Here is a 22486-nt window from a genome sequence, read left to right on the forward strand (position 1 = left end):
CAGCGAGTATAGGCTCGCGATGCGTTTACTCGGGACGATCTTATCTTTGGACGAACTGCGCGTCGAGCTGTAGTACAACGGCCGCTACCGCGACTATATCCTATGCTTGCAGTACTACATATATATTTGCAGTTTTATGAAGGCGCGCGTGGGACCGAGATTCGCATCGATTCCATGGAACCCCCTGAAAGCCAGCCGCTCAAACTTTCCTGCAGCAGCCTTTGTTGCTGTAGCCAAAGCCAGCGACAAGCTCTTGTGGCTTTTATCCCGTGCCATCCTTTTAGAGCCGAAATATAAGCAAATCTTTTTAATAAATTACCCATGTATGTATCATAATTACTCCTGGATAGTCAAGAATTTCAAATCATCAACTGAAAAATATCAAAAACTTTATATTATACAAACAAGGAATATTCAGTATTGATTGTTAATAATATTATTTGAATTTAATATTGAGCTCACCTTTTAAAATGAAGAATGTCTTTACGATGAAATAAACATTTCAGACAATATTTCAGAAATTACGTGGTAAATAATTACAGTTTAAATTTAAAACTATCTAATCTCTTTTTTCTATGCACAAGCTATAGGCTAAATCTACCAGTACGTGATTCATAAGACAAGTTCTCACTTTGTTTGCTTTAAACTTTAACAATTTTTTCTAAGAGTACCTTCTGATAGCAACTAAGGTAACCTTTTGAATGACTGTAACATACACTTGATAAAAAAGCTGATAATATTTTTAAATAGTGAGTAAAGCTCAAAAATGCGAATCGTCTTGTTTTGGATCGGTCTACTGAACCATCAATGACCTTGAACTTAGAACTCGGTTGTGTCTTTATTCTCCTAGTAAACAGTATTACAAATGAAGATACGAGTCTTAAAATGCATATGGAACTGATTTTCTCTTCAAACATTCACCCGTGGGAACATGGAAACCATTAGTTTATTACGGGTGATCGAATATTAGATAGCCTATTATTTTATTAAACAGCCTCGTATTTGACCAGGGTCGATTTTTAGTCTCATAATGTAAAGAATATTTGATAATTTATAAATTTTCTCTGAAAATATAATACAAGAAAAGATGGAAAATAAATGTATTGCATCAAAATTTTACTAATATTTTTTTAAATAGTAGCTTATGATGACAGGACACTAGTAAGTTAACCCTGTACGATGAAAATTTAGTTGTCAACTCACTGATTATTGAATATTAACATGATTCCTTTATTTTTAAATAAAATTATTTAGCTCACTCGTATATTTAAAAAATAGATGTTTCACATCAAAAATTGATACTTTTCGAATGCCACTTAAAATAAATTGGTACTAATGCTTACTACTTTACCAACTCTCTCAGATTATCTGTGAATAATTATCTAGAATCAAGATGAAAATAACATCTTTTAATCTACAAAGTGACCGGGTATCTTTGGAGTTTCTTTCCCTCCATTGCACATTTCGAAATTTCAAAACGTCAACGGTCAATGGAAACTCATATGCTTGTTTACTTTTAAACAAACAGGTGCGATTGCATACGACTTAAAATAAGACATTCATTCAATTTTGATAAAATGGCAGAGTTCAAGACGCCGACAGCTAAAAAGTTTAAAAGTAGGATCACGGACAATCCTGAATTCCAAACACCCATCAAAATACCGGCATCTCCTTTTTTAAAACAAATAGGTTACGGTTGTGGTAAGTCACTAGTCACTACTTTGACAAGTATTTACTTGCTTTTATCATTTAACAATTAATCATTACTCAAGTCTAACGACATACTAACTAATTAATTTTTAACTATGTTGTAGGGGTGGGCGTGTTTACTTTAGAAAGGTCACCAAAAGTCGGATTTGTGCGTTCTCCATGGGCTATTAAAAAGCGAAACAAAAATGTTACTTCAGATCCTAAATATAATTCTAGAATTCAATTGGAGGCTGAAATACTTAGAAAATTGAAACACCCAAATATTATTGGCTTTCGAGGCCTTGCATATGAATCGCATGGTGAACCATGTCTTGCAATGGAAAAATTGGATATGTCATTAGGTAAATGATTATTTAACTATTTATTTTCAATAATCTTGAAATTCAAAATCATGCTTTAAATTAAATTTTTTTCATATCTATAAATAGGTGACATGATCGAAAATAGAGTAGAAGAAGGAGAACCACAATTTCCCGCTGATGAAATATTGAAAATTGGCTATGAAATTGTCAAAGGTCTTGAATATTTGCATCATACAGCATATATACTTCATGGAGATATTAAAAGTTACAATATTTTAATTTCCAAGGATTATCAAATTGTAAAAATTTGTGATTTTGGAGTTTCTATTCCATTAACTCAAGACCTTATTATAGATACATCTAATGATAAGTTTATGTACATTGGTACACAATGTTGGAGTGCTCCAGAAGTACTAGATGGTAATAATTCTTTAAAACATTGTTTTGAGATATAACACAAAAAATACTCTATATTTTCTACTGTGATTTTTTTATTCCAGGTGATGAGCCCATTACTAATAAGGCTGATATGTGGGCATATGGCCTTGTTCTTTATGAAATGATAGCACTTTCACCACCTCATTTTCAAAATGAAGATTCAATTGATGAATCTACAGATGATGATCATATGTCAACTATAAGTATGGAAAATAATTATCCAAATTCTGATGCTGAAGAAGAAGATAGCTTTATTCAAAGTTTGAAAGATCCAGATGATAGTAAATATGGTAAATATTATTAAATATTACCAATTTATTTTAATAATTAAGTATTCTCAAATTCTTATTAATACTATTTAATAATTAAAATTGTTGTGTAGGAACAAGACCACCACTTCCTGCAATAGAGCTAGGTTCAGAATATGATAAAGTTTTAGAAATATTTTATGCTTGTACAGATGAAGATTACAGAACAAGGCCAAGTGCTAAAGGGGTTGTAATGTTTTTTAAAAATCACGTGAAGAAAGTTACCTCATGAAAATTTTCAATGGAAAATGGTAATTTGAAATGTATATAAATATTATATCATATACATTTACCTCATCTAACATATAAAGTATTTTTAATATCGATCTACTTTTACAAGTAATATATGACAAATCTATTTGATAGGTGTATAACAATATTATTAATCATAAAATGCAATTTTATGAACATAGAATACCTATAAAAATAATTAAAATTATAACAAATACTGCTAGAGCTATTTTTAATTTCCTCTGAAAAAAGAAAAAGGAAAGATTTCGTAATATTTGCAATTTTAACCAAAAATTCAACAATAATTATTCTTACAATTTTTAAGCGTCGTTTTTTTTCATATCCTTTGATGATTCTATCGCGTCCCATATCAATGTCATCAGTAGCTTTACTAGCAAAGTATTCAATGCAATTTAGTTGTTCACCCTGAAGAAAATTAGCAATGACATTTTTTGTTTTGTATTTGTAAGGACGATTAAAATTATTTTCAAAATGAACTCACTTGTCTTTCAACTAGAATGGCCATTTCAAGAAAAATATCTCTAACTTCACTAATAGACTTTTCTAGTTTTTGCAATTCATTATGCCTAGATTCTATATCTGATAGTTGTTGTTGAGCGGCTCTTGTATCTTCTAAAATCTGTACAGTAATATACACAACATTTATAGTAAGAACATGAGTTTTATTATTCATAACTTACATTATCAACAAATAAATTCGTGTCTTCTGTGTCAAGCATACTATCCAGTTCTTCGCTTTTAACATGTTTTCTCACTATAAACGAGGTATTAAACTTTTAGATTGATAAATACAAAAAGTAATGAACACAATTTACCAAGGCGTCGTTGTTTTTTTAATAGGTTTGCGCATCGGTCATGATATTTCAACAAGTTTTCATTGTAATCATGCATTGTCTCCGTGTACGATTTGGACAACGTTACGTATTGTAAAATTCTAATTCTGTTGTAAGCGGATCCATCTCGTGCTGTACTAAATGTTATATCGTCTTCATGAGATATATCTTTACCAATTCCTAAAAGTTAAATATTGTAATTAATCTATGATTGATTTTTAAAATGAGCTACAAAATCCGAAAATATCAAGCTGGATTTAAAATTTGAAAGTTCAGCACAATACCTTTTAATTTTCCGTGTATCCTATGTGCTAACTGACTGATTGTCGAAGTACGAGTATCCAATTCTTTCCGAATTTCTGTTGAAATATTTTTTCATATCAATGGAAAAAGGAAAAAATTTGTTTAAAACGAATTTAATTGAAAACCAACCTTTGTTTCCGTGCTGACCGGCATCTTTGTGTATTTTTTTTACAATTAGTATATTTTCGATCATAACATTAATAAGTTCTCGAATCTCTTGAACCTGAAATTGATTGGATTTCTTTTCATTATTGTATTGATTTAATTGAAAAAATCGCAATCAAATCATTTCGTTTTATAGAACGTATAAATAATTAATAAATACAACAATTAAAGAAGAATAATGACTGCCCTTATAAAATTAAAATATTAAATTTCATACGTTATTCAGAAGATCGTGAAGTTTTTTATTCGGCTTAATCTGTCCGTGAACATTTTTAAGAAAGCCCCCACTTGTCGTCGTTGTAATTCCTTTACGTGCCTTGAATAAATGAAAAATTCGTTAAATCTTGCATTAAATATACTCTTAAAGCGAATCTACTTTTGCAATAAAATAAATAAACTCACAGCGCACAAGTCTGGCATACGATCTCTCGTCATGCTGGCCGACTTACTGAACCAAACCAAGTTTTTTATCGTTTTCTTATCTCACACCTGCACCGCGCACGATCATCATCATTGATAAACACAAATAGGCTTTATTTAAACGCAAACAGTATCTGTGTAGGCACTTTGTGTAGGGCTTTTTTTCAATCACATACTTGTTACTACATCTCAAGCGGACTAGCATATTTCATGAATGGCAAATTCGTAGATTAGAATAGTTCGATTGTTTTTGTAAGAGTATCACGATAAAAGCGCGTATCATATGTTCGACTTATGCTAGAATGGCACGATTTAGCGCTTCTAGTAACAAGTACTGCCGAGACACGGAAAGTGGCCCCAATAGGAAATGAACACTTATTTTAGGACTTCAGTCTTTTGATTGAATTGCCCGAATGTGAAATCATTATGTTGTTAAAGCGTGTTTAATTTTTAGAAAAATCTAGATATCATTAAAAGACATTTTAAATATATCAGTCATTGCTTCAATATGAAGTTCTAGCCGTAATGAAATAAAATTATAAATAACGAAACATTTTTAAAATTCACCTCTCTTCATAATAAGTACTTTTAAACGTTGGTTGCAACTTCACTGCATAGGGTTTGTAAAGAATTTGAAAAATGATGCACTTTTTAACCAATCAAATTTTGTATTTATAACCACTGTCATGAATACTTCTATCTATTTTAATTATAAATTACAAATGAGCCTTGGTTATACAAAAAAACCTATAATTGTTTCGCTCGGAGATTCGATGAAATTTTGGGATTAAAATTTTCATTTAATATTAAGCGTTGGAGTATCATATGATTTACAGCTTGATCAAATTTTAAAATTTAGACATGAATAGACTTTTTAAACAGAACAATCTCGCAAGAAAAAAATATGAAACATTGTGATTACTTTGATAATAACACACTACAATTTTTAATATTTTTATTTCCTTTTACAAAAATATTTTAAAATGGGAAACTACGTAGTATTCTTTAAGATATGAATAACACATTCCCCTTTCATAATGTTCAATCAAAACGAGCTCAATTATCAGTTTAAAGATATGATTAACCAGTTTATAACTCCTCGATTCTCAGTCAGTATAAAATTGAATATTTATTCAACATTTCCTTGAAAAAACATATTTATTTCTATAAAATTTACACAATTTTTAACGAAAACTTATGAATATCCTTTATTATCCGATAACTAACAAGTAATCAACATTTTGATTTTTTTCCACCTTTGGTGAATAGAATCCACGCTATGTTTATTTCTTTGACCTAAAAATTCTAAAATTAAGAAAAACTACCTAATTTTTGGATTGCTGATATTCTTTTGTACGTTAAGGCATTATAATGATCAAGTTTGCTCGTCTATACCTTAAAGTTTTAAATTTCATAAAAGTTTATTCATAGAAAAATAACATCTTAAGAATATCGTTCAACTTCTAGTACACTTTTTGCAATTCATTATGTAACCAAAAGTGTAACATCATTCGTCGTTTCATAAGTAATTTATCACATTCGACGTTGACAATAAACACTGGTAACAAGAATTAAATAACATTTCTAAAAAATTCAAATCGAAAAACTAGCAAATTTCTGTCATTGTTATCGTTTGCCTTGACCGTAATTTTCCTTTAGGTACGAGGCGACTTGATGTTGGCCATGTCGTATGGCTGATTGAAGCGGTGTCAAACCTTCTTGATTGGTTAGCAGGGGATCAGCTCCAGCTCCTACTAGTTGTCTTGTGACGCTCATGTGTCCCATTAACGCTGTTGCATGTAATGCACTTTCACCATTCTGCAATTAAACATTTATAGTATACTTTCAATTTGAAGTTTATAAATAGAGTCAATGAAAACTGTTATTAATTTACTGGAAGAATTCCTAGATTTGGTCGATATTTCAGCAATTCTCCTACAACTGCTGTGTGGCCTTTATGGGCTGCTTTGAATAGCGGTGTTGCACCATCCTGAACATAATATGAACATTTTCAAAGTAATTTTTATTTATTCATCAAGATGCAGTAAAGTTTTAATTTACAAATTACGTAATAATAAACTTACGTGTCGTTTTGAATCCACGTAAGCACCAGCTTTTAATAATCTTCTGACCACGTGATCGTGACCCATTTGTGCGGCTATCCAAAGTGGTGTAGCACCATCAGTTCTCGCTGCTTCGATTTTGGCACCGTATGCTATCAATAGTTCCATTATTTTTGCATGTCCGTTTTGAGCTGCAATAAACAGGGCTGTTGCACCATCCTATTTTTGAGAAACAATCGTTGTAGATCAAAAAATATTTATTTCTTGACGTTTCTTTGAGGTATAAATAATTGCTAAGACGAAATAAAATTTAAAAACAATATTCCATCAAATTTTGGGTGCTAGCATCAACGGCAAGTTCAAATTCATGAAAGGATAGTGTAAATGTACTTATTTTTATACGGTGAAAATAGGAAAAACAATTAGTAAAACTCCAGTTCTCGAAGCGAATAAGAAAAAAAAACGTAATCCGAAAAATACACTCTAAGATATAAAAAGTTTTTTGCATATAATACAATATCATGCACTATTTATTATTGTTCTTGTTGCTGCTGCTACTATTGTTATTTCAAACTTCCTTATAAATACATCGGATTCTTGTAATCTCAGTAGAAAGCTCGAAGCACTGAATTTAACTTGAATACATTGTGCTTTAATAGCACTCAAGCACGCTACAAACATCGCACAACAAACATCGAATTTAAGCGCCCACCCGCTAATAGTAAATCGACTTATCGTCTATTTTAGTCTGCAAATAAAAGAATTATGACTCCTTTACCTTCATGTGGGCATTGACACATGCTCCGTTGGCTATAAGCTCTTCGACAACGTCGAGGTGGCCGTATTGACAGGAGACAAACAGCGGGGTTCCTCCATCCTGAGTAGAAAGTGAAATATTGTTACATCGACGAGGCGGTAAAAAAATGGATTATTTTATACTTACAATGCTACAAGAATCAACATTTGCTCCATTTTTTAAGAGAATTATTGTAATATCAGCGTATCCTCCTTGAGCTGCGAAAAATAAGGGCGTCGTACCTGTCTGTCGATAAAAAAATTTCATTTCAACTTATTAATCAAGAGATGTGTACTTGAAAAATTCTTTTGAATCTAATTAATTTCATACACATTACTATTTTACTGAATAAATATAGTATATTTTACGGGTAATTTATTGCTATACGTACATTATATAGAAAATTAGATAACAATGCAATAAAATTTGTATTTTCATGTAACATTTTTTTATCACATCCACAATGAAAACTTCTTTCAATTCATTGGCAAAGATCTTTCTTTTAAATACTACTTGCACGTATAAGCGTAATGTAACTAAGTCACTATAATCTTAGCTAAAAAGCCGAGAAGATTACATGCACACACGTACACAAACTTGTTGAAAATTCAACGTAATTTACAAATATGTAATAAATTGAATCGTCCTATTATGTCTGGTTTAAAAATTCATTCTTCAGATGTGGCAGAGCATGGAGGAAGCAAAAAAATAATTTCTGTTAATCGACAGCATAAATAAACTGGACGTAACTTTTTCTGATGAGTTCTTAATTTTTTTAATTTCAAACCTTACGAATGATATTGTAATCGAACGAAAATTTAAGCATCTATTTACATAAGGACCGGAATTTATCAGATCAATACATCGGAAGTTAATTATTTTGCATCAGGACAAATAGGCTCTCTAATCGTTTCGAAACAAAAAAATATCCAACAATAATGTTTTCATTATCGTTTTCCTATATCTTTTGTTTCTGATCCAATGCACACGCAAAATGCTACTAGTAGCAACCCATCACTATCATCATACAAGAGTTGTTATAACTATTTTACATGCACATACCGCGGAAACTCTAGACATTATAAACAACGTCGACGAGAGGACAGTGTCACGCGTCGACGACAGTTTGATAGATAATTCATTTTCTAGGGCTATTTTATCGATCGAAACTGCATAGACAGCATACTCGAGAATGAATGAACTATTTTTACAAATTGCAATTTCTACAATGAGCTGGATGTGGGCATTATTGTAGGCGCAGCACGTGAAATCGAAGATGACTGCCGTTTCCGCTGTGGTTGCGGTTAAATGTTCAAGTCGCATCAAGTTAGCGCAATGCGTGTAACGTAACGCGTCGTCTATTTTAAAATGCTGAAGGTGAACCAATCACTTACTCGGACTGTTGGTGATTCTAACTTGGCTTAATCTGTGCCTAGTCCGGTTAGGTTCTATAGTTGAGTTAGTGCCGTATGTATCAGCAATCAAGATAAGACGTGCTACTTTATTTATGAGAGTCACTTTGCTACTTCACTCGATACGCATGTGAGTTTTACACCTTAAGTTTGACATACGTTAGCACACCTGTTTTTCATCAATTTCCAGAAGGTATTATGCAATGTATACAATGGTAAAAGAACGAAAACACGAGCGCAAGTTTTTACTTCATGATGTTTGTATTCGCATGCTACCCTCACGTCCTTCAAAGAAATTCTCGATCAAGTGCTAATGCACAAGTTTACGCTGCGCTTAACACTTGCGTATGAATGAGCACTGTGTTTATTAATTACTGCAAAAGCATATGTAGCATTGATTTGTTAAAGTTAAATTATTTTATTCATGCCATGAAATTAAGGACAATTTTTTGTGAATTTTTACCTACAAAAGTCTATTGAAAACAGCAATTTAAATAGCACAGTTGCTATTGTTTTACAGACGAAGGTTTGCACGGGTACTTCAAGTAATACATTTTCTGTAAGCTATTTATGAAAAACAGCAGAAACGTTTTTACAATTACGAAGGTTAAAAATAAACCAAAGCGATACATAAATACGAAAGAGAGATTTTCCTACAACAAATTTGTTATTCTGAAGCATTTAAGTATATACAATTTATGCTGTGTCAAACGCGTGGACGAATAATTTTTAGGATTGGTCTTTTGTATTATATTTGTAACACGATCAAAGATTGAAAACAAAATGTCAAAGTTTTTGAGCCTTCGTGAAACACGTCATCCTGATCATTTGTATATCTGCATGAATAATATGCAAAATGGAATCGATAATTTATATTACAAAGAGATACGTAAAGAGCCTGACGAGTAATGTAAATGATTACTTCGTAACACTTCGATACGCCTACATAAATATACAGGAAGGCTTCACGAAAATTGACAAGATTCAACGTCACTCTGAGTGAACGGTACACTGACTCAACTTCCGCAATGGCCAATAAAATTGTCAATACTAGTAATGTATACTTTTACAATGTTGATACATATGTACTTGGAACCTTTAAGCGAGTCGAAGTTGACAAGTTCTTTTAGATTGACTTTTTTAGCAAATATCTCAAGGTCGATGTAAAATCGTTGTAAGAGTGTTATCATTTTTCAAAGAATTTAAAGTTTGTGAAGAATTTAAAGTGCAAAGCCGAAGTAATTAGAAAGAAAAAATATTAAAAAAAAAATCCATTTTTTTATCGTTACGAGCAAAGTTTTGATTTATCATACTACTTTTGAGTGAATCGCAGGATACTTAATATTATTTTGATGATTCGCACATTGAATTTTAATCGATCAGTTCAAATTTAGATATTTCGAATAAATTGCAATTTTTCGAAAGAAGGTGAACTACAATTATATAACTTGCAAATTAAGTTTCTGTACTTAAAATGCATCTACTTGAAGGTAGTTTTTTAAAATAAATAATACAGTCGTCCATCATGAAGGTATTCTTACAAAACGTGAGAACATTTTTTCTTTTATCATCCACAAAAATGTTCACCGATCTATTACCAAGTATGGGGACGAATACTGCTGTGAAACTATAATTTTCGAGTTCACGAAATGAATAAAGTATACTTAAATGAAGGTAACAATATGATAGACGTATGCATTTTCATTTTTTGCGTTATAAACCTTTATCACAGAGTGTTAAGAATTTCGCTGATAGGTAAACTACACATGAAATTTTGAATTTTTTTCCTCTCACTAAAAAATAAACGTAAAGTTTGAAATAAATAACAGGGATGTGAGCACAAAAGACATTGCCTCACTTGCCTTTGTTTTTTTTAATCATTAAAAATTACTCCTTCGTTCTTATTGGGAGACTACTAAAATTTAATAAGTAATCGAATGTCTTAGCCTATTCGAGAGTTGCTGAATACCTTTCATTTCCTACTTGCTAAGGGCATGTTTTGCGCAAAATGATTTTTCATATTTCATACTTGTTTTAATTTTAATTCAACCAGAAAAACTTCTGTATTGAAAAACGAATCGTCAATCGTCATACACGAAATAAAAAAGTATCATTTTTTCTGATACAGTTAATATTTAAAAATATTATTAAGATTTAAGTGAAAACTATAACAAATGTTAAATTAGTTATCTGAAAAATTACGGCTATTGAAGCGTTAAAAAATATTGCAAGGTTGAACTCCATACCGGGTTTCATGTAATGTAAGAATCGTTTCAGGTATCAATACTTCTAACATGAATCTTGAAATATAAAAAAATTTAATAAAAAAAAATTAGCCAAGTATCAACTACTATTAATTTTAAATGAATGCCAAACTCTGAGCCACATACATTTTTGAATATATTCATTCTTAAATGAAAAATCGCATTTTCAAGTCATATTATTACTTAGTACATAATCAGATGCACTTACCAATCTTTTGGAATTGGGATCAGCTCCCTGTTGCAGCAATTCAATAACAGCATCGATGTGGCCGCCCGCTGCAGCCAAAATTAGTGGCGTTGTGCCGTCCTAAAAGCAATTAATTTGAAAATTTAATTTTTAAATTAACAACACAATATTTTTTGATAATATATAGTATTTTTCGTGCAATCGTCTTTGTGTCATGTAGCAGCAGAAAAAGTCTGAAGACTCGCGAATTCTCGTTTATTAATGCCGATTTATATGTAGAAAGTTCAATAACCGTTTTCATTCCGGTGGCCAAAACAAAAAAGTTAATTTCTGCTGGGGGATTCATGAAAAATAGTATACGCACCTATGAAGCGAAAAAGAAAGCCTCAGAGCACGTGTAATTATCGGCCTCTGAGGCTTTCCAGTTTTTTGCTCCCTATGCACGTAATATACTAATAAATCTGAACTAATGGATTTACGATATCCATCAGGATGTAATAGGATATCTAAAATATGAATATAGTATTATGCAGGGTATTACGCAACGATGAATTGCAAGTGACACAACAATTTCATTGAAGAAGCTTTACCCGACATGCATAGGCAATGTCAACCTAATAAAGCATCTGGATGAATATTCTCGAATAAAAGATGCAGAGCCTACATTGCTGACAACGAGTGATTATTAGTCTTTATACATGCGTTAATTTGAGCCGCACTTTCATACAGACAGAAAAGCTTTATACATTATGCATTGTGTGTTTCACGCTTGCCTTGATCATCGTTAACTTGTCATTTAACTTTAGTAATGTAGGTTACTGGATATTGTAGAAACTATAAGGATTTGACTTAACGAGCGAGCAACTGTGTTTATGGACGCTAAATTTATTAATTTTTTAAAATCACAATTGGAAAATGAAAGCATGTTACTAAATCTGCCAGCAGACTTTCTAATAAATAATTGTTTCACTCGAAAAAGTATAGGTAATTAGTTATGGGTAGATATAAACACATAAATGTTTTTGGTCTCAAAAATATAATGAGGTTTTTTATCATACTGACCTTATCTTTACAATCAACGTGAACTCGCCCCGAGTCTAGAAGCATTTGTAATCGTTTTGCATGACCTTTGGCCGCTGCTAAATGCAGTTCGACGTCCCACGGCGATTCTTTCTATAAAAATATCGCAAAATAATATAAAAAATTAAGTAAATATGATTAAATACTTCATACTAATATTATTAAACACTACAAAATGGTTTGTTATTGTTGTGTACGATAAGGTATTATTAGGTTTTCAGTTTGATAAACTCATCTCATTTTTAACGTTTTTGTTAATTCGAACACGCGCTACGCAAGCTCTAGTCTTAGTCTGCTGACCAACGAAAGGTAGTTATAAAATGCCTCACATTTCATTTTCTTCATAAGTAGAGAGAATAGAGAAGTCAGTGTTGGAAAAAACGGACAATCTTTAGATCTCAAACATAATTAACGCAAGTACATTTAAATTACTGTACATAGAACAGCATAATTCAAGCATGTAGAAAATTTATAATAGAAATAATATGAATTTTGTTAGATCTTACGTCTTATCATAAACAAGCAAATACGTATTACGCATATAATTTGAAAATGTACTACGCACGATGTGCAAATGCATATGATGCACATATGCATCAGATATATATACACATATATCGTGGGGTGATGCGCATACAGTAACGGCAGGTCGAGCACGTGGAATTTGACGTGCGATTAATGCTGACTGGGCATGATACACGCGTCACGAGTCCGATGATTGCTACTTTGGTCGCTTCAAAAGAACTGCACTTTTGCCTTATCGATGCTCACATTATAAAGATAAAAATGCTAATAGGCTAATTTATGGTGCTGCTCTAGCACCATCATGATTTTTTAGACTGGCAAAGAGTTAGGCGTTCAATAAATAACCATAACGGAAACTATAGTGCATGTTTTATTCGCGTAATATATTCATAATAAATGCAGATTTTTTACATAAGTTCATTCTAATTTACCAAGGAAATTTATTGTAAAACGAGATCTCGAAAGTCTGAAAGGAAAGTAGATTATTGTAAAACAACTATTCTGAAAACTCTCGAATATACATCGTTTGAAGTTAATGATCTACTTAAAAATGCGCGCGTGGCTCAGCGTGCTTCGGTACACATGAACTTTCAAGCAGCCATGTATATTCTACTTTTTACAGTTCATTAAATGCGATTTTTCGAGCCACTTGGAATTCGATCGCGAGATGAATAAAGTTTACGATCGTACTGTAACTTATCAATTGGTTCGTAAAAATTGGTTGTAAAAAATTCGTGCGAGCCGTTTTATTTAAATGTGTTATTTTGCAGGCGATCACAAAGAAAAATCATTGAAGTCACAAGTGATGTGCAAATACCTGTAGCTGTACACATTACGATAATAGAATGAGAAACGCAAATATCGTGTTGTAAAAACACCTCTCTCACGAATTCAGCGTTTCCAAGACTCGAGCTCAAGATTGTATAATAATTTTTTAAAGAAAAGACATGCTGGTATTTGAATATCCTTGGCGGCGTATTCGCCATGGCCCTTGATAATGGCAAACATGTGCAATAGGCGTGTACATTTATAATAACAATGCTCGCGCATGATCCTTACGTTAAAGTCAGAGAGCTCGTATATATTATAGTACCGCTACTTTTGCGCCTGCTTTCATCGAGCCAAATATGCTTTACACACTAGTACCTATTTGTATCGGCTTTGCAAACAACATACAATGCACACCGGTGAGTATATATATTTTCAACGCGGTCGACGTCGTACATACACGAGACGCATGGACGTGTAACAAGAAAACGGCAAAGTTTTTAGCATCCCTTGCCGCAGCCGGTTCTTACGCGGGCATCGGTGCATGCAGTACACATTAGTGTGCGCGAGTGTGTTTACAATACATATTTTATTGTAGGCAAAACAGAAGAGCATCAGCTGTCGTCGGTCTGCATTGTGCGAAGCAAAGTGCAGATTATATCGAATTCGCGACGTCTACATTTAGGCAGCAAAGCACTGAGCAAATAAAACGCGCTATGAAAATAAAAAATTGCTCACCTTCATTGACATGGCTGAGACGACGAGCTGCTCGCTGCTGCTGTTTCCGCGTGAGCTGCTGCTTCTGAAGTCTGTGCAACAACGACACCCCTATCGACGACGACACGTGTGGTGTAGAGCCTGCTGCTTCCAACATCTGGAGGAAAATCTCAACGAGTTTCAAGATGCATGTTTCCGCGCCGCACTCGCCTATACTTCCATCTTTGACAATTTTCGAGTAGCATCCCTCACTGACACTTCACTGCACTCAATCTCGTAATTTCATCTCATCCGTCAGTTTTCGACACACGCATAAACGCACACGTAAATAATCGTGTGCAGTGCAGCTGCCTTTCGCAGAATCTCTTATTCCTTCGCGGAGAAAATACACACACTGCGATCGTTCAATCGCTCTTTCAACAATATACGCGTCCTTATCTCGTGTTCCTATAACTTGCACAGATGTACACGCGAGATCGTGTATATTCTATGTGTATTTTATAATATAAATACATATATACACACACGTGCAGAACCGAGCGTATAGCGCAGAGGCCTGCATTCGAACGGCGCTTTTGATATACACCTGTTTCCCCCGAGCGTGCGCGCGATGCTCGTGCCACTGCACTTGTTTCGAACTTTACACGGGAGGTTGCAGTCGTTTAGCGACTGCGTCACGACTCGTGCGTGTGTACCGCTACTACGATCCGCGAGATGGTTACTCCGCGATCCGCGCACGGCAACTGCGAGGGCTGTACTGTCTGACAGGCAGCTTTGATAGCATGCGATTCGCTGCGAGCTGAGCTGATCGCGAGGCCGCAGAGGTGACTCGTGAGCGACCGCCGATATCATTGGCAGCAGCATGAGGCGTAAATCGTAACAACGTACCCTCGGAGAAGTACAAGGCCTGCGTGCGAGGTGGCAGCTCTTTCGCGCTCCTACTTTACGCCGTGTGTTTGCGAAATTTCCACCGTTACCTGCGTGGATTATCGTCCTAGTTCACTTGAGCCAATCTTTTATAACATAGTTGGTTATACGATCCTTTTTTTATATTTATTATTTAATTAAGAATTTATCGATAAATAAGTAGATAATTTGTCAAAAAAATTACAAAAGTCATGTAGTTACGTTGCCTTCTGACGTTAACACAGATAGTCATTCAGCTCTAAAATAAACGTCAAATACATTTTGGGTTAAGTATAAAAAGAAACCGATGAATTTTCCATTCAATCATCCTAACATTTTATGATTATAAAACTCAATTCATTTTTTCTATAACTTTGAGCGTAATGTTAGAATTTTTAAATTAGATATTATTTGTTCTTTTGTAATGATTTTTAGGAAGCGAATTGTGACATCCATTTGAAAAGTTTAGTTCGACAAATATCCAGCAGCTGTCAGGCATAGGACCTTGAGCGGTAGTTTAAAGTTCCATCGCGAATTTCTATTTGTTTACGTTTCTTCTCAGATGTTAATATTGGAATGCTTATAAGTGTCTATTTTGATATTTCAAACAAGGCAATGTTAAAAGAAAGTTTTCACTATTTCCTATGGTTTCTTGCATCTGAAAGATTTACTAATCTTATGCTCTATTGGAAAAAAGTCAAATGATTGTCAAAGATAGGTTCAATTTCAAGTTGTACTTAGGATTACATATTATTGTAAGTTTCAATCAAAAACAAATTACTTGAATCATGTTTCATAATTGTAATCACATTGTCCTTTTGAAGATGGAATGGGTAATTCAAATACAAAATGCCATCATTCTCAGCGACAATATTCTAGTCAAGTAAGCCTTTAAAGTTATGTTAATTTACACAATAAATATGTTGATACTTCTATTTATTTAGATTTTCTATTCAGCTCAGCCTTAAAAATATCGCCAAAGGTCAATGTTTCTCAGTTCATAGTAAATCTCACGAGGACCTTAAACCCTGCAGTAGATTCTCTCGCAGAAGGTATCTTGTTTTAGCTATAATTATTTTATTATTGAAAAAATTTAATTATAAAATTTACTATCATAGTAGGAATGATGATGCTTATAGTGATCCATTGAAATTATCTAAAACTGCATGGCCTGTACCTACATTTGAAGTTATTTTTTTACCAGAATTTCCAATTAATGAAACACCATTGATGAATAGTTACGCTATAATTAATATCATTTCTAAAGGAGCTTATGGAAAAGTATACAAAGTACAAAAAAAAGAAACAAAAGATATCTTTGCATTAAAAACAATAAGTAAAGCTAAGATAGTGTCAGAGGATGCGATCAAACAGGCAAAACAAGAAGTAAGTTTCGAAAAATTTTGTTGTTATTAAAGTTTCTCTTATTAACGAATTACTTATTTAAACAGTCTTCTATACTCCAAGCTGTTGGTCATCATAATTTTATTGTCAATTCTCCTGACCGTTGGCAAGGACGAAAAGCACTATTTATATGTAAGATTAAAATTGATACAATTCATAAAACAGTTTAATTAATGTTACAACTTATTTACTAAATCTATAGTAACCAAGTTCATTAATGGCGGAGAACTATTCTCTTTAGTTGAAGAATATGGTTCATTATCTGAAGAAATTGTAAGAATATATGTAGCTGAAGTAGCACTAGCTCTAGGTAAATATTTTTTTTTATTATTGAAAGTTTAAAAGATAGCTATAAATGATTAAATGGATTCAAGACTTTCTACATAATGCTGGAATTATTCATCGAGATTTAAAAGCATCCAATGTTTTACTTGATTCTGAAGGACATGTTGTGCTAATTGATTTTGGTTTAGCAAAATGGTTGCGGCCTCTTGAGCGCACTTTAACATTTTGTGGAACTTTTGAATATATGGGTAAGAAAAAGATATTCATCATTTTATACTTTCATATTATTTAACAGAGTTGTCTTTTATAAACTTTAATTTAATATTCAGCACCAGAAATAATAAAAAGACAATATTATGGTCATGAAGTGGACTGGTGGTCGTTAGGTGTTTTGATGTGTTTTTTGCTAACAAAGAAGGTAAATTTATAAAAGTTAATTTTTAAAGTAAATTTTTTCGTATTCAACTAGTAATCCTAAATTAATTATACGTCCTATGCTTCAAATTAAAAGAATCTCATGCCAAGTTATTTAATTTATACACAAAGTTAATCATAATTTAATTTAGTTATGGAATCATTAGAATTATTTCCAGTAAAAATATTTAATATGCACTTCAATGACCTTTCCATCTATTTTCTATTTTTGGTACTTTTATAGCTTAAAATGATAATAATGATTTGATACTTTTAATTATTGACATTGAATTTCTTTTTAATATTTTTAGACCTAGATTTTTATAAAAATATTCAATGGGAAAAACTCGTGTACAGCATTCCATGTGCATTAAAAACACTATTTTACAGCTTACATTATTTTATAGTCATTGACTTTTGAGCTCCGTCATGAGTAACATATTTTGTAAATAATTTTTCTAAACATGTGAGTCTTGAAGAAATCAACAAGAGATAGCGTTAGACTTTTCGACAAAATAAAAATATTCAACTTTCATACACTGAAAATACGGCTCATTATATTGTCTGTAACTTTCTTAATTCGGTACAAGCTCTAAAAAGTAATATACCATTGGATTCTACGACCAAAATCCTATTTCTTCACAAAAAATCATCCCGATTAGTGATAGGGCCTTTCGGCTACAGAATTTTACAGAAAATCTCTAAATTTGTACAACATTCATATCCTTTTAAAAATCATTACACAATCCGCCAATCCTATATACCCAAAAAACCCTTGTTCGCGCTGAATCAAATGTTGAAATTTCACGAGATTTACTCATATCTGCATAAATAAAAATTTGTTTTCGTAAAACATGATATATTTTTTTTTATGGCAAAATTTTGGACAGTGAAGTTGCAGAAGTATCATGCGTCCGCTCGGTTATTAGCTCTCTTTTGTAAATCATGCTTTTCAATGATAATTTTAACAACTAAATGAAATCTTGTTATCTTTGTCATAATCCTAGAACTAACTTATATAAGACGAGACAAATTTTTTTATTCAAGATGGGTACTGCTATTTAATAAATTTAAAACACGTTTTTTGAACGCAATTTTTAGTCGTGCTTGTAAGATATGACTATATTCTATTTCGATTTGAGTCAAAAGTAACTCAATCAATCAGAAGCCATTTAAAGTGACTTGAAGCGATTTTCAACGACAGAAAAAATTGCTTTTTGGCAATTTCCCGCCTCTTTTGGTCCTTATATTGATGTTTTTCACGTGTTTTTTGATATTCTCGAATTTTTTCAGGTCGTTAGACTTAAGAGGACAAATACACCTTAAACTCAAAAATTTTTTTTATTGAATATTTGAATAGGATTTTTCCGTCCCTTTCAATTGCATTTTTCGAAATTCCAAAATCTTGCACTGAGATACAGCTGTTTCCGTGAGCCTTTTTCCTATACTTTACGTATTAAATTTTTTCTTCTTTTGCGTTTTCTGGCGAGTAGTGTTTTTGGTCATCTATCGTAACTTTTAGACGGTACCGATTCAGCTTCAGCACCAGGGTTGTGTACACTTCTTCAGAACATCAATGGTTACGGTCACTGCCTCGGATGAGACGATCGAACAGACAAATTGCACTGCATAAACAGTTAAACACATTTTTTTCCATTTTTCGTTTTTACCGAAATTTTAGTCATAAAAGTACAGTTTGAGAGTGACCTATTGGTTCGATCGTCTCATCCGAGGTAATGACCGTAACCATTGATGTTCTGAAGAAGTGTACGTGGCCCTGGTGCTGTAACTCAATCGGTACGCTTCGAATGTTACGACAACTGAGGTGCACTTTGTAAACATGTAAAACGCAAAAGAAGAAAAAATTTAACACGTAAAGTATAGAAAAAAGGCTCACGGAAACAGCTGTATCTCAGTGCAAAATCAAAATTTTGGAATGTCCAAAAATGTAATGGAAAGGGACGGAAAAATCCTATTCAAAAATTCAATAAAAAATTTTTTGAGTTTCAGGTGTATGTATCCCCTTAAAGACTTATGCAAAAATTTATGAGGTATCTTTCAACATTTTAAGGAATCTCTTTGAATTTTTAAATAATGCAAGTGTGGATCGAACTCGATTAGATGTTGAATTTTACTGAACTAGGAATTCTTAAAATATTTGCGATTAGGATGAATTTCGGAGAAATGCCAACTTTGGGCACCTAAAAATGGGTGATAGATGGTTCAAAAAATTTTAATAAAATTTGGAATCTATTATGGCATCACACATAACAAGTTTTTCATGTTTACAGAAATTTTTTTGTATATATTTGATTTCACTGAGAACAAGCCACACTTAATTTCATAAACTAGAAATAACTTAAAAAATTTAGTTTTTTTCATCGAAAGAATAGCACTAAATTAAAGTGAAATTCTTTTAATTAATAATTTATAATAATAATTGTCGGCAATGAATATTTTTTACTTTTGTTAAAACTTAAGTCACTATAGTTTATTTGCCCTGGATCTTAAACTCAAAGTTTATTTTTTTCTTGTAAGCATCGAAGACTCCGTGGCGCAACGGTAGCGCGTCTGACTCCAGATCAGAAGGTTGCGTGTTCAAATCACGTCGGGGTCAATTATATCTTTTTTTAACTTAAGTACTTTTTTCATCATATTTTTATCAAGTACAATCAAGATTGAGGAATCAATCGCGGAATTTACAAGTAATTCTTATTCCCTAACTTTTGAAAATTGCTATTGTTGCTGTTTTGGGTACTTCTATAATATCTTTGTTATCCAATACGTTATTGAGAAATTTTGCCTTTAAAAAATTTTATTATTACAACATTATATTTATATTTTTTAATGTGGTTTACTACTATCATAAACGTTTATCTCTTGGCAAGCGTTCTAGGAATTTCATTATTTATAATTTTGAAAAAGAAAAACCAAATTTTTGTCGGACTCTATGTAATAATTTTAACCTCTTTAATAAATCTTTTCTTGCAAAATTAAATGTTTAAGATATATTTGAACCGAATAATTGATTTTAAAATACAAAAAAATACCATTTGGATATCCCAAGAGCTGATAATATATTTATATGGTAATATTCTCTAAGGTAAAGCGGGGGAATACGCCATAGCTAAGGAACATATTTGAATAAAAAAGTAATGAATGTATAAAATCAAATCTTAAGCATTGAGGACTGTAAAAAAACACGTTCATGTATTATAAAAAAAAACAAAATTATAACTTTATACTGTTATTTTAATAGTTATAACAAATTTAGCTACTTGGTTCAAGAGTGGCATTTTCCCCAAGCATGCGGGGAAGACCCCACCCTGATTGGAGCAATATGCCCTTAATCTGAATACAATGAAAAAAATGAAATGCTGATTCATTTTCGGGGTCTCCTAGCGTACTACCACGGCCAAGCTTGCATGACGTATTGTCATTATCTAGATGTCGTTAATAATTCCCACTTGAATATTTCATTGAAAACTAAACGAATATTTGCACATTGAACTTTACGAAAAATTTTGACGCTTGAAAATCGACTGATAATAGCAGTGAAAAATCAGCTATTTTGTGTCGATGTAATCGGATTATCATAACGCAAATTCCAATAGGTATCTAAATTTTCTTTCTTACAGCGATAATATAGCAAAGTGGCCTTTTCCCCGAACTGGCGTTTTCCCCCACTTTACCTTATTACTTTTGAAATTAAGATTTTTAAATTTAATGATCTAAAAACGTTCAATGCGTCAAGTAAATTTTTTTAAAATACGGAAAATCTTTGATTATTATTGAAGTTATTATTATTATAGTTGATTATTTAATTTTTTCAACTGATACTAGGTTTATTTATTAGGAGTAATAGTTAATAATTTTAAAAATAAGGTGATAATTATTGCATACGAAAACAAAAATGACGCCCCCGGGTGGGCTCGAACCACCAACCTTTCGGTTAACAGCCGAACGCGCTAGCCAATTGCGCCACGGAGGCCGTTTGGAAGAAATTTCAATATTGCAGTTGAAATAGCTTTTAGTTATTTTAAAATCAATAAATAATATTTTTGTGCCACCCCAACCTAAAGTAACATTTTATTTCCACTGAGCGAAATCAAAATATTACTTTAGGCTGGGGGATTCACAAAAAAATGTATTTGCCCCTATAGAGAGTGAAAAACTGTAAAGTCTCAGAGCACAGGGAATTTATCAACCAAGCGCAGCCGACTATCTAAAATATACTATTTTAGATGTTGTTTAGAATATTGTTACGGGAGAAGGGCTAAATAGTTGCATCCTTAATTTTTATGTGTCTGCTAGATATTCTTATATAGTAGCAATTAGAGCCGAATCATGATAATGTATATTGACGTTTATATTCAAAACACAGCTTAATCCATTGAGTTCCAAGGGGACGTTTTTTCAACACTTTATTCGGCCACTGTATTTATGGTGAAAATGAGGTAAAAAAATATGCGAGTTATCAATTCTAATGTGAAATTTAACGCACTTTCAGAATCTGATCTCAGATTTTCGAAAAATTTCAATTAGGGCAAAAGTTAAACTTAATTTTATAAAAAAAACGTGTTTTTGAAAAAACAAATTTTTTTATTTTTCGATTGTCCAAATAGGAAATATTTGAAATCTCGGGGTTTTTGTGCAAATCTATATCTAAACTAAAAGTAGCGGGGTTCTGATTGGAAAAAACAATGTTTAAACACACAAAATGGCGGTCGAAACACGAAAAAATGAACAAAAACTTATAGAATTTTTACTCAAAAACGAAGGGTTTGAGAAAAAAGTAAATTTTCTAAATTAATTTTCTCCAATCTAATGACTTTTTTAGATCGATTTTCCAAAAATCGCTCTGTAGAGTTGTTGCTGCTGTGAATATCTGTATAAAATTTAAGCAATTCAGCCGGAAATCAGAAACAAATTCT

At 32.3% G+C, this 22486-nt stretch overlaps 4 protein-coding genes and 2 non-coding genes across 10 annotated transcripts in view; 3 read left to right on the forward strand and 3 right to left on the reverse strand.

Annotated features, from left to right (window-relative positions):
- The first annotated feature begins 1448 nt into the window (after positions 1-1448).
- LOC106659853 (lymphokine-activated killer T-cell-originated protein kinase) lies at positions 1449-3023 on the forward strand. Its single transcript, XM_014382573.2, has 5 exons — positions 1449-1701; positions 1815-2051; positions 2139-2432; positions 2513-2740; positions 2833-3023. Exons 1-5 carry the CDS (start codon positions 1578-1580, stop codon positions 2988-2990), a joined length of 1041 nt encoding a protein of 346 aa, XP_014238059.1. The 5' UTR covers positions 1449-1577; the 3' UTR covers positions 2991-3023.
- On the reverse strand, positions 3006-5202 carry LOC106659863 (syntaxin-like). Its single transcript, XM_014382581.2, has 8 exons — positions 4714-5202; positions 4529-4627; positions 4276-4369; positions 4128-4202; positions 3826-4023; positions 3691-3764; positions 3492-3629; positions 3006-3415 (listed from the first exon to the last, which is right to left on the reverse strand). The coding sequence occupies exons 1-8, from the start codon at positions 4744-4746 to the stop codon at positions 3092-3094; spliced, it is 1035 nt and encodes a 344-aa protein (XP_014238067.1). The 5' UTR covers positions 4747-5202; the 3' UTR covers positions 3006-3091.
- A 668-nt stretch (positions 5203-5870) lies between these two features.
- LOC106648341 (ankyrin repeat domain-containing protein 29) lies at positions 5871-15305 on the reverse strand. Its single transcript, XM_014365151.2, has 8 exons — positions 14565-15305; positions 12516-12626; positions 11475-11573; positions 7738-7836; positions 7573-7671; positions 6816-7013; positions 6626-6721; positions 5871-6549 (listed from the first exon to the last, which is right to left on the reverse strand). The coding sequence occupies exons 1-8, from the start codon at positions 14574-14576 to the stop codon at positions 6358-6360; spliced, it is 906 nt and encodes a 301-aa protein (XP_014220637.1). The 5' UTR covers positions 14577-15305; the 3' UTR covers positions 5871-6357.
- Positions 15306-15462: 157 nt separating this feature from the next.
- Positions 15463-22486, forward strand: part of LOC106648328 (serine/threonine-protein kinase S6KL) — a 46831-nt gene continuing 39807 nt past the window's right edge. Inside the window, exons 1-10 of one of the 5 annotated variants that reach the window (XM_023461124.1) lie at positions 15463-15735; positions 15885-16204; positions 16274-16332; positions 16394-16501; positions 16568-16835; positions 16901-16985; positions 17056-17163; positions 17228-17386; positions 17468-17556; positions 17864-18308. In XM_023461124.1, the coding sequence (XP_023316892.1) occupies positions 16151-16204; positions 16274-16332; positions 16394-16501; positions 16568-16835; positions 16901-16985; positions 17056-17163; positions 17228-17386; positions 17468-17556; positions 17864-17869 (936 nt within the window). In that variant the 5' untranslated portion in view covers positions 15463-15735; positions 15885-16150 and the 3' untranslated portion in view covers positions 17870-18308. Of the gene's footprint in view, positions 15736-15884; positions 16205-16273; positions 16333-16393; positions 16502-16567; positions 16836-16900; positions 16986-17055; positions 17164-17227; positions 17387-17467; positions 17557-17863; positions 18309-22486 lie in introns of those variants that run through there. The other 4 variants (XM_014365119.2, XM_014365137.2, XM_014365128.2 and 1 more) reach the window with 4 other exon arrangements.
- Positions 20098-20169, forward strand: Trnaw-cca. Its single transcript has one exon. It is a non-coding gene; the product is annotated as a tRNA-Trp (tRNA).
- On the reverse strand, positions 21470-21543 carry Trnan-guu. The gene has a single exon. It is a non-coding gene; the product is annotated as a tRNA-Asn (tRNA).

Source organism: Trichogramma pretiosum, unplaced genomic scaffold, assembly GCF_000599845.2.
Source record: "Trichogramma pretiosum strain Unisexual culture from Peru unplaced genomic scaffold, Tpre_2.0 scaffold34, whole genome shotgun sequence".
In the NCBI taxonomy this organism is placed as follows: domain Eukaryota; kingdom Metazoa; phylum Arthropoda; class Insecta; order Hymenoptera; family Trichogrammatidae; genus Trichogramma; species Trichogramma pretiosum.